Source organism: Blennius ocellaris (assembly GCF_963422515.1).
Source record: "Blennius ocellaris genome assembly, chromosome: 24".
Taxonomy (NCBI): domain Eukaryota; kingdom Metazoa; phylum Chordata; class Actinopteri; order Blenniiformes; family Blenniidae; genus Blennius; species Blennius ocellaris.
Genome location: NC_137673.1, coordinates 9,014,753 through 9,028,901, shown reverse-complemented (window position 1 = coordinate 9,028,901; position 14,149 = coordinate 9,014,753). Strand labels below are relative to the sequence as shown.

The 14,149-nt window shown below is 49.4% G+C and overlaps 1 protein-coding gene across 1 annotated transcript in view; it reads right to left on the bottom strand.

Annotated features, from left to right (window-relative positions):
• Positions 1-1,295: 1,295 nt before the first annotated feature.
• Positions 1,296-14,149, bottom strand: part of r3hdm1 (R3H domain containing 1) — a 22,121-nt gene continuing 9,267 nt past the window's right edge. Inside the window, 13 exon segments of the mRNA XM_080519963.1 lie at positions 1,296-2,074; positions 2,710-2,775; positions 3,376-3,473; positions 3,556-3,730; positions 4,218-4,402; positions 6,070-6,173; positions 8,360-8,493; positions 8,602-8,759; positions 10,798-10,948; positions 11,034-11,369; positions 12,585-12,692; positions 13,560-13,714; positions 14,039-14,149. The exon segment at positions 14,039-14,149 is cut by the window's right edge and continues 150 nt beyond it. Coding sequence (XP_080376089.1) covers positions 2,072-2,074; positions 2,710-2,775; positions 3,376-3,473; positions 3,556-3,730; positions 4,218-4,402; positions 6,070-6,173; positions 8,360-8,493; positions 8,602-8,759; positions 10,798-10,948; positions 11,034-11,369; positions 12,585-12,692; positions 13,560-13,714; positions 14,039-14,149 — 1,784 coding nt within the window. The 3' untranslated portion in view covers positions 1,296-2,071.

Here is a 14,149-nt window from a genome sequence, read left to right as displayed (position 1 = left end):
GCATGAGGTGTGAGTGGTTCCCATGGCAACCGATCAGTGTAAAACAGGACGTGGGTGGCTTTAGTTTGTGTCGCTTGTGTATGATCGCTGCATTCACAGGAGGCAACACGTTTTAAAAACGTGATTGATGCAGGAGTTGCCACATTGGGGATCATGACAGATCATTCAAATTAGTAAATTGTACAATCTTTGGACCATGTGACCCGAGGTTTCTGAAATAAGATTTAAGGTTACATCACGTTCAACAATCAGTAAAGGCATGAAACGTCATTCTCTCTGGTAATGAAAAGTAATTTTGGACTTAAAATGCTAAATGCTCAATCAAACGTTGCAAAGGAATATATAAAACTATAATACATAACATAGCAGCAATAGTAATGGGCGGAACTAACTGACATCACCAATACTGTCAAGACCGTTGAGGTTTTATGAAATACATAATGAATGTATACTTTTTAATGATTGTGAAGGAGCATAATTGCCTCACATTTATGAAGATCAAGTCTTTTTTAATAAGTCTAAAAACATGGCTTGAACAGGGGCCTCTAAAATAAAAGTTACCAACGTCACACAAAGTTTTAAGAATGACCGAAAACTTATTTGTTCGTTACTCAGATGAGCTGTAACGTTTGTAACGCCGCAAAGTACTAAATGGAGGTCGGAATCACGATTTCCAAGTTAAATCCGGCGGATTTTGAACGGAGTCTGGCGCGTCGGAGAAAAACAAAAACAAAGAAAACCCCAGCGTGTTTTTTTTTACCTTCAGGGTGGTCGAACGTGACGAAGGCGACCCCCGCCATGGAGGTGGGGTACGTGACCTCGGACACGTCTCCTCCGTGGCTCGTCCGGCGGCTCTGGAAGTGGATCGTCAACTTGTCCGCGGTCCTGCTGGGGGGCAAAACGTGGCCGGGGACGCCGGACACGACGACCGTCCGGGCTCGGTCCATGGCGGAGGGATTTCAAAAAACGCAAGCGGCGGGAAATGGCGGACGGAGCGAGCGCGCGGACTGGCGTCCGTACACAACGCCGTCACTCGGTTACCAGCTTGAACTTTCGCTTTCACTTCAGACAGGAGCTCGTTTATAAACCCTGCAGTGGCGCGGACGCACCGCTAGGTGTCAATGTTTCACCACGATGGTTTATAAAGCCACTGCAGTGGCAGAGGGCGACCGCCAGGTGTCAGTGTTTCACTACCCGAGAGGAAGCGAGGCACAAGCACACCTAAATGACAAGACCAAATAAAGACAACGTCGTTCTTGTGCATATAAACATCTTTTTTTTTTTTAATTTAAGATATAAAACAAAGCGGCCTGGCCGAGTGCAACAAACAGGGGTATTACAGGGAGGAGGAGAAAGGTTGATTAAAAAAACAAACAAACAAACAAAAAAGAAAAAAAAACCCAGGCCATCTCCATACCGATCAAACATAATCACTTCAGTGCAAATGCAACATTCACTGTGTTTAACGGTGATTTTTTTTCTTCTTAAATAATTCAGGTAGTACAACTCTCATTGCGCAGGTTCATCCGTCAAATAGAACTTAAAACACTCCGTTAGAAATCCTTCCTCTAAGGTCGTGTGTTCTGCTTGATGAGCACGCTCCGATGAGAAACAAACTCTCCAAACACTTCAGAACAGCAAACTATTTAAAAACAAACAAACAAACAAACAAAACAAAACAAAAAAACCCAAAGTGGGAGTCGAGCTCAGCAGCAAACTGGTATTTGGTGCTCGGTTTCCACTCTGTTGAACCTGTTGGCCAGAGGAAACCAAAATAATAAAATAAAAAAAAGAGAGAGAGAAAACATTCATTCTTTAAAAAAAAAAAAAACAAACAAACAAAAAATGGTGGATGTGGAGAGAGTCTGCGAGTCCAGACTGAGGCAGCAGAGGCAGGTGCGTTGGTGAGGCCTCCACTCCAGCCGCCGGCGCCCCCCCCCACTGCGAGTCCGCCGCTAGTCCGGGATATGGAGGCGGTCCAGAGCGAGATGAAGGCGGGCCGGCTCTCCGCTGGGAGCGTGTCTGCTGGATTCCATCCCATCCCCTCCGGATGTATCCTGGATGCGAATGCTCACTACACACACACACACACACACACACACACACACACACACACACACACACACACACACACACACACACACACACACACACACACACACACACACACACACACACACACACACACACACACACACACACACACACACACACACACACACACACACACACACACACACACACACACACACACACACACACGGGTGTAAATACCGCTGAATCAAACAACCGCTGAGGAGAACTCGGACCGTCGGGAGGCTTGAAATCTGTCTTTCTTTGACAAAAATCACCTGAATAATGCACAAAAAAAAAATAGCTAATAATAAATAAATACCACGCTGGCGCCACTTTTGGGAAATAATCAGCACATTTCTGTCAAATAGTGCGTGGGAGGCAGGTTCCACCACCAGGTGTGGATTCTGCCCCGTCTGTAATTTATTCTGCTTATAGTCACAAAGAAGATTTTTTTTTTTTCCTCTCCTCCCCCCCACAGCAAGCAGATTCTGACACAATGAGAGGAGGAAAAACCAACAACAACAACAACAACAACTGGGTGACGTTGCTTAGCTTAATCCGCTAAATTAGCCTCTGTGATGGATTCTGGATGAAATGAGATCAAAGACGGGCGTTTGACGCCGCTTCACCTACGCTGAGATCTGAAGACAGGGGCTTCCTGCCGGCCTTCTTCCCGTGACGCCAAACCCCCAGAGCGCCCTGAAGGACACAGAGGAGGGGCAGCGGTGAGGAGGCCGGCCCGTTCACATGATGTTTCAAGGGGGAAAAGTTTCAGGAAACTTTGGCATTCACACGGCGACTTTCTGAAAACGAGGCCCTTTTCGCTCCGGAAGTGACGGAACGTTTGTATCGTTCGCCAGGTCCGGTTGGGAGACCGAGCACTTTTCAAAAACGTGCATTTTCTTCCCGTTTCAACAAGTTGTGCCCCCCCCCACCCCCACCCCACCTCACCCCACCATTTCCATGGAGCGTTGTCAAAAAAGTCCCGCTTTCTCCGCTTCCACGGAGACGGGACCTCTCTCACAAAGTTCCACGCAAACAGTCGCATTTTCTCCAACGTCCGCGGATGCAGAGCATTTTTCAAAAAAGTTGAGTTCCCACCCCTAATCGTTCTCTCCGTTTCCACGGAGATCCAGCCCCCCCCCCCCCCCCAACAAAAACGTTGCATTTCATCCGTTTCCACGAAGTCGGGAGCGTCAACGCAAAGTTCTGACGACTTCCGACCCGTGGAAATCGTCACGTGACCAGGTGTGTGTGTGTGTGTGTGTGTGTGTGTGTGTGTGTGTGTGTGAGTGCTACCTGGTGTTTGGCCACCACGTGTGCGGCGTGGATCAGGGGCGGTCTGATGGAGGGTTTGAACTGCAGCGGCTGGCCCAGTAGAGAGTAGTGCGCCTCACCTGAACGGCAACGGGACGGAGGGTTAGTCGACGAGTGTACGGGGTGGGGGGTGGAGGAGGAGGTTCCGACACCTGAACTGACCTTGTCCACTGTGGCAGAATGTAGGGAGTGGAGGCGGGTGGTGGTGGTGGTGGTGGTGGGGGTGGGGGTGGTGCTGGGCCATAACAGGGATGGCCGAGATGCCTGCCGGGAGGCCCTTGACGCCGGGCGGCTGGCCGGGGGAGGGGGTGAGCGCCGGAGACGTGGGCAGGCTGCTCTACACACAAGACGCCGGCGGGGGAGGGGGGAAGGGGGAAGGGGGAGGGAGACGACAACACACAAACACTTTCATTCAACAAACAAACAAGAACAAGACGACTCTTTGTGCCGCTTTAATGTACCATTCCATCCACATTAGTCCCACTAATGTACCATTACGCCCTAATGCAGAGGACTATTTTCTCCTCGTTTGCAGGTTTTACCCCCCCTTCCTCCCCTCCCCTCCCCCCCGCCGAGCCTATTTACTCCGACATTTAACCTGCCTGCGAACGGCGGGAGTGTCGCTCGGGGCGACACTCCTCCACGCCGCCGTCAGACCCAGACAAGCCGGCTAAATTGCCTTTCGGATTGCTTTCTTGTCGAGCGCCTTGAACTTCCCGACACGCGCCGCGCCGGGAACAAGCGGCGGAAACAAATTCGCCAATCGATTCCAAATTGCCGGGCGAGTCGTCCCGAGCCGACTCGGCGGTTGTCTCCGCTTGTACCTGGGTGGCGTCGGCGGGCGGGGGGAGCTCCAGGGGCCGGCGGGGTCCGCGCTGGTGCTCGGGTCCCGGGTGTTTGTGGCCCGGCTGCTTCCGCTGGCAGGGGGAGGGGGCGCGGGGCTGCTGGCAGGACGCCGCCGTCATCTGCAGCATCACCATGCCGCCGCCGCCGCCCGGGGTGAGCAGCCCTGCGCCAAGACGCACAAAACAACACAAGAGCAGATGATGTGGGAATGACGGTGGGAAATGAGGGTTAAACAAGCTGTTGAGCCAGAATTAAGCTCACAAATGGCTTCATAGCAATAAGATGTAACAATATGACGACGACGTCATGCTGCTCTTTCTCAATCTCAGTCGAAATGTGAACCGACCAGATCAGTGACTGAGTGTCGAAGCATTTCTAAGACTGTAAAGTGTCGGCGCTTTAAAGTCTTGGTCCTGAACTCTTAAAGTCTTGGTCCTGGACTCTTGGTCTTGTCTTGGTCCTAGAGTCTTGAAGTCTTGGTCTTGTCTTGGTCCGAGACTCTTGAAGTCTTAGTCCTGGACTTTTAAAGTCTTGGTCCTGGACCCTTAAAAGTCTTGATCTTGGACCCTTAAACTCTTGGTCTTGGTCCCTTACAATCTTGGTCTTGGTCCCTTACAATCTTGGTCTTGGTCCCTTACAATCTTGGTCTTGGTCCCTTACAATCTTGGTCTTGGTCCCTTACAATCTTGGTCTTGGTCCCTTACAATCTTGGTCCTGGACTCTTAAAATCTTGGTCTTGCTTTGGGTCTTGACGGAGGTTCTGTGGTCTTGACCACACCACCATCTCTCCGACGCACCCTGGGAGTTTTATCCTGGTTCCACCAAACCAGGATAAAACAAGACCTGAAATCCTCCAACCGACCAGCCAACCAACCAAACAACCAACCAACCAACCAACCAGCCAACCAGCCAACCAGCCAACCAACCAGCCTCTGGCACATCAACTCCATCAACACAAAACAATCCCCGCCAATTAATTTCCTGCCGTCGCCAGGTGGAAATCGCAACGCAAGCGTTATTTATGAGACGGCGGAGCGAGGACGACGGCATGCGGCGGGACTTTAATCTGCGGGATCCTGGGCGGCCGCCGGCCAATTAAAAACTGTTTACCGGCCGCGCGACCTTCACCTGACCTCATTAGCGGCGGGAAGACGGCTCACGCATGAATAATAAAGGTCGCTAGTGAGAACAAACTGGAAAATAAACCATTGTTTTGTTGGTTTTTTTCCTCTTTAAAAAATTTAAAACGGATTTAAATGCGAATTTAAGCAAGAAAATACAAGGATTTTTTTTTTTTTTTTTAAGCATTTTACGGTGGATTCCTGCTCGACTCCTCAAGATAATGAAAGACAACATTTAGCTCTCATCGACCGCTGAATTGTGCAGCGGTGACGGTTTGTGTAACAGGCTATATTAAAGGAATCTTTTTAAGCGCGGAACAAGTGGGAAATAAGACGAGTTTCCTGACCACCGCCACGTCGTTTAAAAAAACAAAACAAAAAAAAAAAACCCCGCTTAAATCGGCCCGTTTAATCTCTGCAGGAAGAGGCGCGGGCATGCAAAAATCACTTTCACTTAACCGAAACTCCAGAGACTCGCCCCGCCCCCTCCCCTGCCCCCCCTCCCCCGCAGAGAAAATCTAATCATGCGTCTGATGCTCGTGCGGCAGCAAAGTAAACTCGGGGAAGATTATTTCATTACGGAGCGCGGGGCGGAGGGATCCGTTATTGACACTGGGAAATGGGCGAAAAACAAAGACTGTCAAGAGCGCCGGCGGCGGGGAAGTGTGGGCGGGTGGAGGGGGGAGGGAGGGAGGGGGGGGGGTGGTACCTGTGTACTGCTGGCCCGGGTGCTGCTGGGAGACGCAGGGCGACGAGGTCTGAGGAAACTGGAGCTGCTCCATCATCGGGGCGGGCAGGAAGCTCACCGTGGAGCTGCCAAGCAAACGCCGTCGGGTAAATGCAGGGTTTTTATCTTTTTATAAAATAGTTTTTTTTTTTTGTTTTTTTTTTAAACAAACCCCAGACTCGGAAGGATTTATCCCCCCCCCCCCCCCGACGCTCCTGAAAGTGGCTTTTTTTTCCGTCGGAAAATGTTGATTTCAGTAAATTCGTGCGGTATGAATGAGTTTAAAGTCAATATTTTTGATTTAAAATGTACAATTTGAGTCTTTTTTTTTTTTAAACAGATTTCTGCAGGATTCCTCGATTTTAGGAATTTCTGCCACAATATTTGGTTTTAAAATGCTCAGCTTGAACCTTTTTGAATGGATTTCTGCCGGATTCACCAAATTGAGTGCAAGATTTATGTGGGATTTTATGAGTTTATGTCAATTAACTCATATTGTATCACATTTCTCAGCAGATTCTTGCAGCACATTTTGAATTCCGGTCAATATGTGGATTTAAAATGTTCAATTTGAGCCCTTTTTAATGGATGTCTGCAGGACTCATTCGTTTTTGCAGGATATTTATGTTAATATAGGCATTTAAAACGTTCTATGTGAGCCTTTTTGAAACTGAAAGTCACATTTCCCAGCAGATTCCTGCAGCACATTTTGAATTCCGGTCAATATGTGTATTATAAATGTTCAATTTGAGCTTTTTTTTTTAAGGGATTTCTGCAGAATTTACTCATGAAAGTAATATTTCATGATGAGTTTCATCAGAAAAGTTTGATTTCAACAGATTCACGGTTTTAAAAACATTAAATTTGAGTCTTTTTGCGTGGATTTCTGCAGGATCATTGTCGGAAAATGTCGAATCCAACTGATTTTTTCGGATTCATCGAGAATCATCAAGAGATTAATCATTTATGTCAATATTTGGATTTAAATTGTTCAATTTGGGTTTTTACGAATAGATTTCTGTAGGATGTTAGGAATTCATGTCAATATATGGCTTTAAATTTAAATTAGCTACAAATCGTGACTCTTAAACTTAAATTCAAATTGTGGGATAATCTGAATAATCCCGAGTTGAGTTTTACGGCTCCGAGACGTCCACGTGGGACTATTAAAGTGAATTATTCATCCATTCATTAAAGCAACAAGACGTCAGTGGATTTCTGTATTTATATATAATCGCCATGTGGAATAATTCAAGCTGCGAGCGTCACATGTCCAGAAAGATCTCATGCAGCAGTCGCTTTGCTGGAGAGAAAATTCTCATTAGTGCCTTCACAAGATTCCTTTTTTTTTTTTTCCCTTCCCCGACACCTGAAGAAGATCTAAACGTGGCGAGCGGATGTTGGCGCCGCGGCCGGAGGTATTAGATGTGAGATTTAAACTCGGGGGGGGGTTCCGTCTGGATGGGAGCCGCTCGGCTCGGTAAAGCAACCCGCCCGAGGAGACGCGTCTCCAGCTGGCGAGAGATGAAATTTTTTTTTTTTTTTTCAAAATAAAGCGGAGGCTTGCAGGTGGACAGCCGGGCCTCGTGGGAGAAGAGTGAGCCGCTGCTGCATAAATCATGTCGACTGGCCTACTAAAGCAGCCCGATTCTTTCGTTTTCTTTTTTTGGGGTTGTTTTCAACAGCCGGGACAAAGAGAGTGACCTCTACCCCAGCAGAGTCGCGTCGCCGCATTGTTCCCGCTACGCCCAGAGGTAGGAAACTAATTACAGGTTTTTCGCCGTTTCTCTGGACTCGATCCGTCGATCGGCGACGGCGAGGGGGTGAAGAATCTCGTTTACTAGCCCAGGATGGAGAAAATCGGCATCATCCGAAGCGGGGGAGGCAAAGATGAAGCCAAAAACGGTTCGGAAGAGAATCCAATATGGCCGCCAGACCGCCGGGGTTTTACAAAAATTGATCTCTAAAATTGGCATTTTTGGTGGTAAATGTTTGGTTTTTGCAGAAATACTTACGTTTGTCATCACGTTTGGCTTTAAATTTAAAGGTTGTCGTAGCACCAGTTTATCGGCTTGGAAATAAAACGCGATCTCATGGTTGAGTTTATGGTTAATCACCACATTAAGCTGGTTTTCTACAGGAATTTTGCATTTATTTGGCACTTTTGAGTCAAATTCTGCACGTTTAACTGTGTTGCGGCACGTTTCTCCATCGCTGAAATGTAGATTTGCTTTTTTTAAATTTTTTAAAAATTTGGACGATATGGCGGTACCTCATGGTGGCGTGCTGGTTCGGGGGGAGGAGGCTGTAGCAGGGCTGCATGCCGGTGACGGCCACGGCGCCCTGTCCCGGCTGGCAGGACACGAAGACGGGCTGTTGGTACGTCTGCTGAGGAACGGAGACCTGCTGTAGAGATCGTAATAACAATAATAACAATAACAATAATAATAATTAAAACCGTGGTAGAATTTACACGCCCCTCCCCCCCCCCCCACCGGTTGGCGAGAAAAGTACCTGATACGACTGCATGGGAGGGTATTGGACCATCACGCCTTGCATCTGGTTGCCCATATTGCTTTGCTGGTTGCCAGCGAGGGCGAGGCCGGGCGCCGGCTGCACGCCCACGACGGCCTGGTAGCTGGACGCTGGGTTTGGCATCACGGCTTGGTGCACTTGGGGGGGGTGGAAACGACAAGAGGCACAGGGGAGGGGGGGGCGTGACCGGAGTGGGGCGCCGGTCGGGAGGAGCCGTTAGTAGGGTTGCGGGATTAAACGAGAACGTGGGTACGTTTAGATTTGTTGCCTGGGCGCCTCGTTCCTCGCGGCGCTTGTTAAAAAGGCGAAACCGTTGTCAAGGTGACAAGAGACGGACGGGAATACGAGGAGAGGACGTCCTTTTTGTCAAGGTGTCTTTACAGTCCGCCGCCCCCGGGAGGGAAAAGTACGACGAGACAATGAAAGCGCTCGGCGGCTATTTTTATCGCTTACAAACCGAGCATGAAATGACCACTCTCTCTCTCTCACACACACACACACACACACACACACACACACACACACACACACACACACTTTTTATTCCCGATCGGAGAGAGTGAGGGGCTGAAAAAGAGACCGGTTCACTGTGAGATTCGTAGAGGCCTCTCAGACAGCGTCCCGGCCCCGCATCCCGCCTCCCGGAGCTCAGCCGCCGCTTCCGCCTCCCGTTCGGGGTGGGGATTTAAAAACGGGATCCGTGAGGTGCGACTTTTAAAAATAAAAAAATAAATAAAAAAGAGGACCGACCAGAAATCCGATTAAATCTGGTACAAGAACACATTTTTCCAGCAGCTTCTGCAAATGTTTTTTTTAAGTTGTGGATTTGAGATTATACGCAAAAAAAAAAAAAAAAAAAAGTTTGAGACGCTTGAGGAGAAACTTCAATCCCCAAACCCAGCATTTCTCCATTTTCTCATTTCCCACCGTTTCATTTTAACCCATTCAGGCCAGAATTGCCCCGACGTGACGCAACGTCTTCAATCGCGGGTGTGATTGAAATTACATTTAGTGGGGAAACGATACCGACGTCCCCCCTTTTATTTTTTTTTGGGGGGGGGGGGGGGTGATGTACCTTTTAATAAGCGTCGCCTCTGAGGGGAGAGGAGAGAAGGTGCATCTTTTCAGACACCATTTCCCCCCCCCGTGTGTTACAGTGGCAGAATGGATGACCGTGACTGAAGCTGCAGCCCGGTGGTGATGCAAGGCGGTGGAAACACACACACACACACACACACACACACCCACACCCACACCCACACCCACACACACCCACACACACACACACACACACACACACACACACAGGTTGGGCCATCACTTTCCCCTGATAACTTATTTATTATGTGTGCAGCCCACGCCGCAGCGTTTCCACCTTTCCATGCTCGTATGTGTGCGTTTCTTTAATTAATGCGGACACAGGAGAGGAAGAAGTAAAAAGAAAAAAGAAAAATGATTCGTCGGAATAATCCCCCCCCACCGACCCCCACCGACCCCCCCCTCGAGAAATAATTGCCGTCCCTTTGCCTTTGTAGGTCAGCTTCATTTGTCCGCTGTCTATTCCCTCGGTTCCCCAGCAGGGAAGCCACATTTGCAGCTCGACAGATGACAGAATAGTGCCGCAGCCACTTACAGAAACGTGCGTGTGTGTGTGTGTGTGTGTGTGTGATGGTACCGGTGTTACATTCCGTTAAGCAGCGTGTGCACGCTGCGAGGGAGAGACCGAGCCGAAGCTAACAATCTCAACTCCTGCGGTGCGAAAGAGAGAGAGAGAGAGAGACAAAAAGAAGCGGAATAATCTTGCGGATGACTCCAGGGGAGACGTCTGAACTTTGAAAGAAACAAACAAAACAAAACAGAAAACGGCGAGGAGGGAGGAAGGGAGTATTTGTCCTTCGCCGGACGGCGCGGGGAGTTAACGGACTGTCGCGGTGTGAAGAAACGACAAGGCCGCGGAAGACTGTGGATCTTAGTCATTAGAAAAAAGAAAAAGAGCTTTAGAACCTCTAACGCCACTATGCCGATGACACGCCGCTCTATAGATCTGTGTTAGTGGATTGTACCTGCTGAGGAAGCGGGGTAGAAGAGGGGGCGCGTCAGAACTATTCAACAACTCGTCCCAGAGGAAAGTGAGGTTGAAAGAGGGAGCGGAGGGTGGAAACGTGTGGGCGCTACCTTGTTGCTGGGGCAGGTTTTGGCTCTGAGGGCAGTTGTAGGGCAGCATGCTGATGGGGGGCCGGTAGTAGTGCTGCTGCTGCTGCTGCTGCTGTTGTTGTTGGGCGGAGGAGTGCGGGTGGTGGGCCGACGAGCAGTAACACGGAGACACCTGAGAAGGCGAGAATGGAGGACTGACGGCATGAAGACAAACGTAGATAAGAAATAACAAAAGGAAGTGGGTCACATGACTCTACCTGCTGGACGGGCTGCTGGATGTAGGCGTGCTGCTGCAGGAGCGGTGGGCTCAGCCCGGGGAAACCCGGGTGTGTGCCCGCCACCGCCGCCGAGCCCGGGTATGCGTGGTTGGGGGCGGGCGGGTGGCCCCCGGAGGGCCCGGCCACCACGTAGCCCGCCACCTGCTGCGAGGGCGCCCCCTGGAGGACCACGGGCGAGGGCTGCTGGTGGAGGTGGTGGTGGTGGTGGTACACGGCGGGGTAGTGGCGGCCGTCGGGAGCCACCGCGCCGCCGCCGTCGTTGGGAGGCGGCTGCGCCAGCGTCATGTGACCGAACTGGGCGTTGAGGGCGTCGGGCTGCGGACACGACGGCCATTGTTTAAACACAAGATGACGACGACGAAGCAATAGACAAATATACCAAAGAAATGGTCTCACAGTCAGAACGATTTTATACAATTGGCGGATTTTTATTGTTGCGGACAATTAAAAAAAAAAAAAAAAAAGTACGCGTTTTGGGTGTCCGTTGAATTTTTGAAAACTGGTCCCAATGTGGAACTTTTCGAAATGCAACTGTTGGGGAAAACGCGACGATGTCGTCTCCCTGGAAACCGGGGTGTGTGTGAAATGCAGCGATTCGAAAACACCACGACTCGGTTACCGTGGAAACCGTGGGAAACGCAACCATTGGGGAAAACTCCCAGTCCATAATTATCCTGGGACTTGGTACCTTTATTTTGACAGTCACCGTAATAACAATCCCAACTTGGTCCATCCGCGTGCTGCCATCGTTGACATTTATAAAAAAACCAAAACAAAACGCAGAATGCGTAGTTTTCAGCGTTTTGTGCAGTTTCTGTGGAAACAGACATGGTTTTCAAAACGTGGCCCCGGAAACGTGAAACTTTTGAGCCCAAATCTGCTCAACTGGTCTAAAATAGTGTTTTATTATTAGCAAACCACACGGGTTTAAATAAAAGCAGCAGGAACAATTAAAAAACCAGCTCGCTACTTTGTTAGCCACATAGCATTAGCATCAAAGCTATGATAGCGGAGTAGTGTTTTTCTTTTTTTAATTTCTCCATTGCTAAAGGTCATTTTGCAGCCGATCCAGAGTGAAGGTCTACTTTATTTGATAACGGCGGTCTTATTTCACGTACGTTCGCCTGATCCGAGTTCGACCCCCCCCCCCGCCGGGTAGGGACTGACCCGGGCCTAGCGAGACCCGCTCCGGTCCCGGGTCACCGCTCAGTTGTGTTTGTTGTGGTTTTACCGCCATGGATTATTCAGCGCCAACATCTGCTGACGGATTAAATATTAATGAAACGCTTCCGCCGGCGTAATTAGCCGTCTCTCTCGGCTAAAACCAGGTCAGAAATGAGGTTAAGCGGATGCGTGAGCTCCGTACACGGGGAACGGAGTTAAAAGACCTTTCTGGAGACGTCCATCAACGTTTTGGACGTCTATTAATACGCGCCCGGCTATGGAGGTCTGACGGGAGGATGGGAGGGACAGCGGCGAAAAACAGGTTGGAGGAGGAGGGGGAGGAGGATTAAAAGGAAAGTTGTGTACCACAGTGTACTGTTGGTTAGGACAGACGGGCAGGTACTGAGAGGGGGGGACAGGATAGGACACCGCCGGGACAGGCTCGGAGGGCGGCTGGAGGGGAGGACAGATTTGCTGAAGAGGAAGAGAGAGAGAGAGAGAGACGGACAAAGAGGGACAAAGAGATGAGACTGGACGCAGGTCGGAGGGGGCGAGAGTGCCGGCTTAAGCCCCGCCCACTTTCACAGATTTCCGAGATAAGGGAACGCCGGAATCCTTCAAAATAAGAGCGTTCTTGAACTTCGATCTGATCAGATTTGAGAATAAAGAGTTTTGTGATTGTCTAATTCATCTTTTTATTTATTTGCTCATTTCATTTGTTTTATATCTAGTCATTTATTTTTTAATCCCATAAGTCATAGAAAAACTTTAATTTAGGGACTTTCTGTCATACGTGACACATTTTTGACAGTTTCTCTGAAACGCAACTATAAATAGTGTTTTTTTGTGGTTAATTTCAACCATCAGTCACCGTTAAGCACGGCACATATCTTATTGATATTTAACTTTCCTTTGTTTTGATTTGTTCGGCGTTATTCTTTTACTTCAGCACTACAAAGAATTTCCCTCTGTGATTAATAAAGTATGTCTATTCTAATGTATTTGGAACTATTTCATCAAAATAAGTGCATGTCTAGGGAAAAAAACTAACTTATTGGATTTAAAAAGATTAAAAAACACAGAAATACTCAACATTTAGTGGCGTTTCTTAATGAAATGTCTTTTTTTTTTGGTCACGCATTTGAAATTTGGACTTTTATATGAATCAATGCTTACAATTCTGCTCATAAATCGGCACGTGGAATAAAAGGCCTCACAAGCTTCGAGCTCTCATGTCACGTGACCCAAAAGGGGGCGGGGCTTAGTGGTACCCTGCACTCCCCCCCGAGTTCCAACAGTTTGAGTCAAAACGCTAAGAAGGGAAGCCCCGTGTCCACCGACCTGCGGGTGAAGGTGATTGGCCGCTTGCTGCGGAGCCGCGGCGCTGATTGGCTGCGGCGGGATTTTTCCCTGCTGGGGGATCCTGGCGGCGGCGGCGGCGAGGCCGGCCGGGTTGTAGATGACGGCGCTGCCGTCGGGATGGATGAAAGGCTTGCCTGTCGGGGAGAAGCCGGAAAGACGACGGCGAAGAAAAAAAAAACACATGAATGAAGAAAAACAGTGAATTTGTGAGCCAAATAATTCAGCGACGGCGAAGGACGGCGTGCGAGGGAGGGAAGCGACGACCTTGGCCGTCTTTTTTTTTTTTCTTTGAAGGCGAGTCTGCCAGCACTGCACACGGCGGCCCATGATACATATTTACTTCCTCCCATCTGTTCGCTTGCTTTTTCCATCGGTCTGGTCCGACTGCTGATTTGACAGACAAGCCGCCGCCGCCGCCGCATCAATATTCGTCCCGGTGGGGGAAGAAAAAAAATCACCTGTGTGCGGGTTGACCAGAACGCTGCCGGGTGGGATCCCTGAGGCGTCGAGCGGCAGCAGGTAGTAGCTTGCGGCGTCGGCGGGTGGCTGCGGGGGGACGCCCTTGGCGG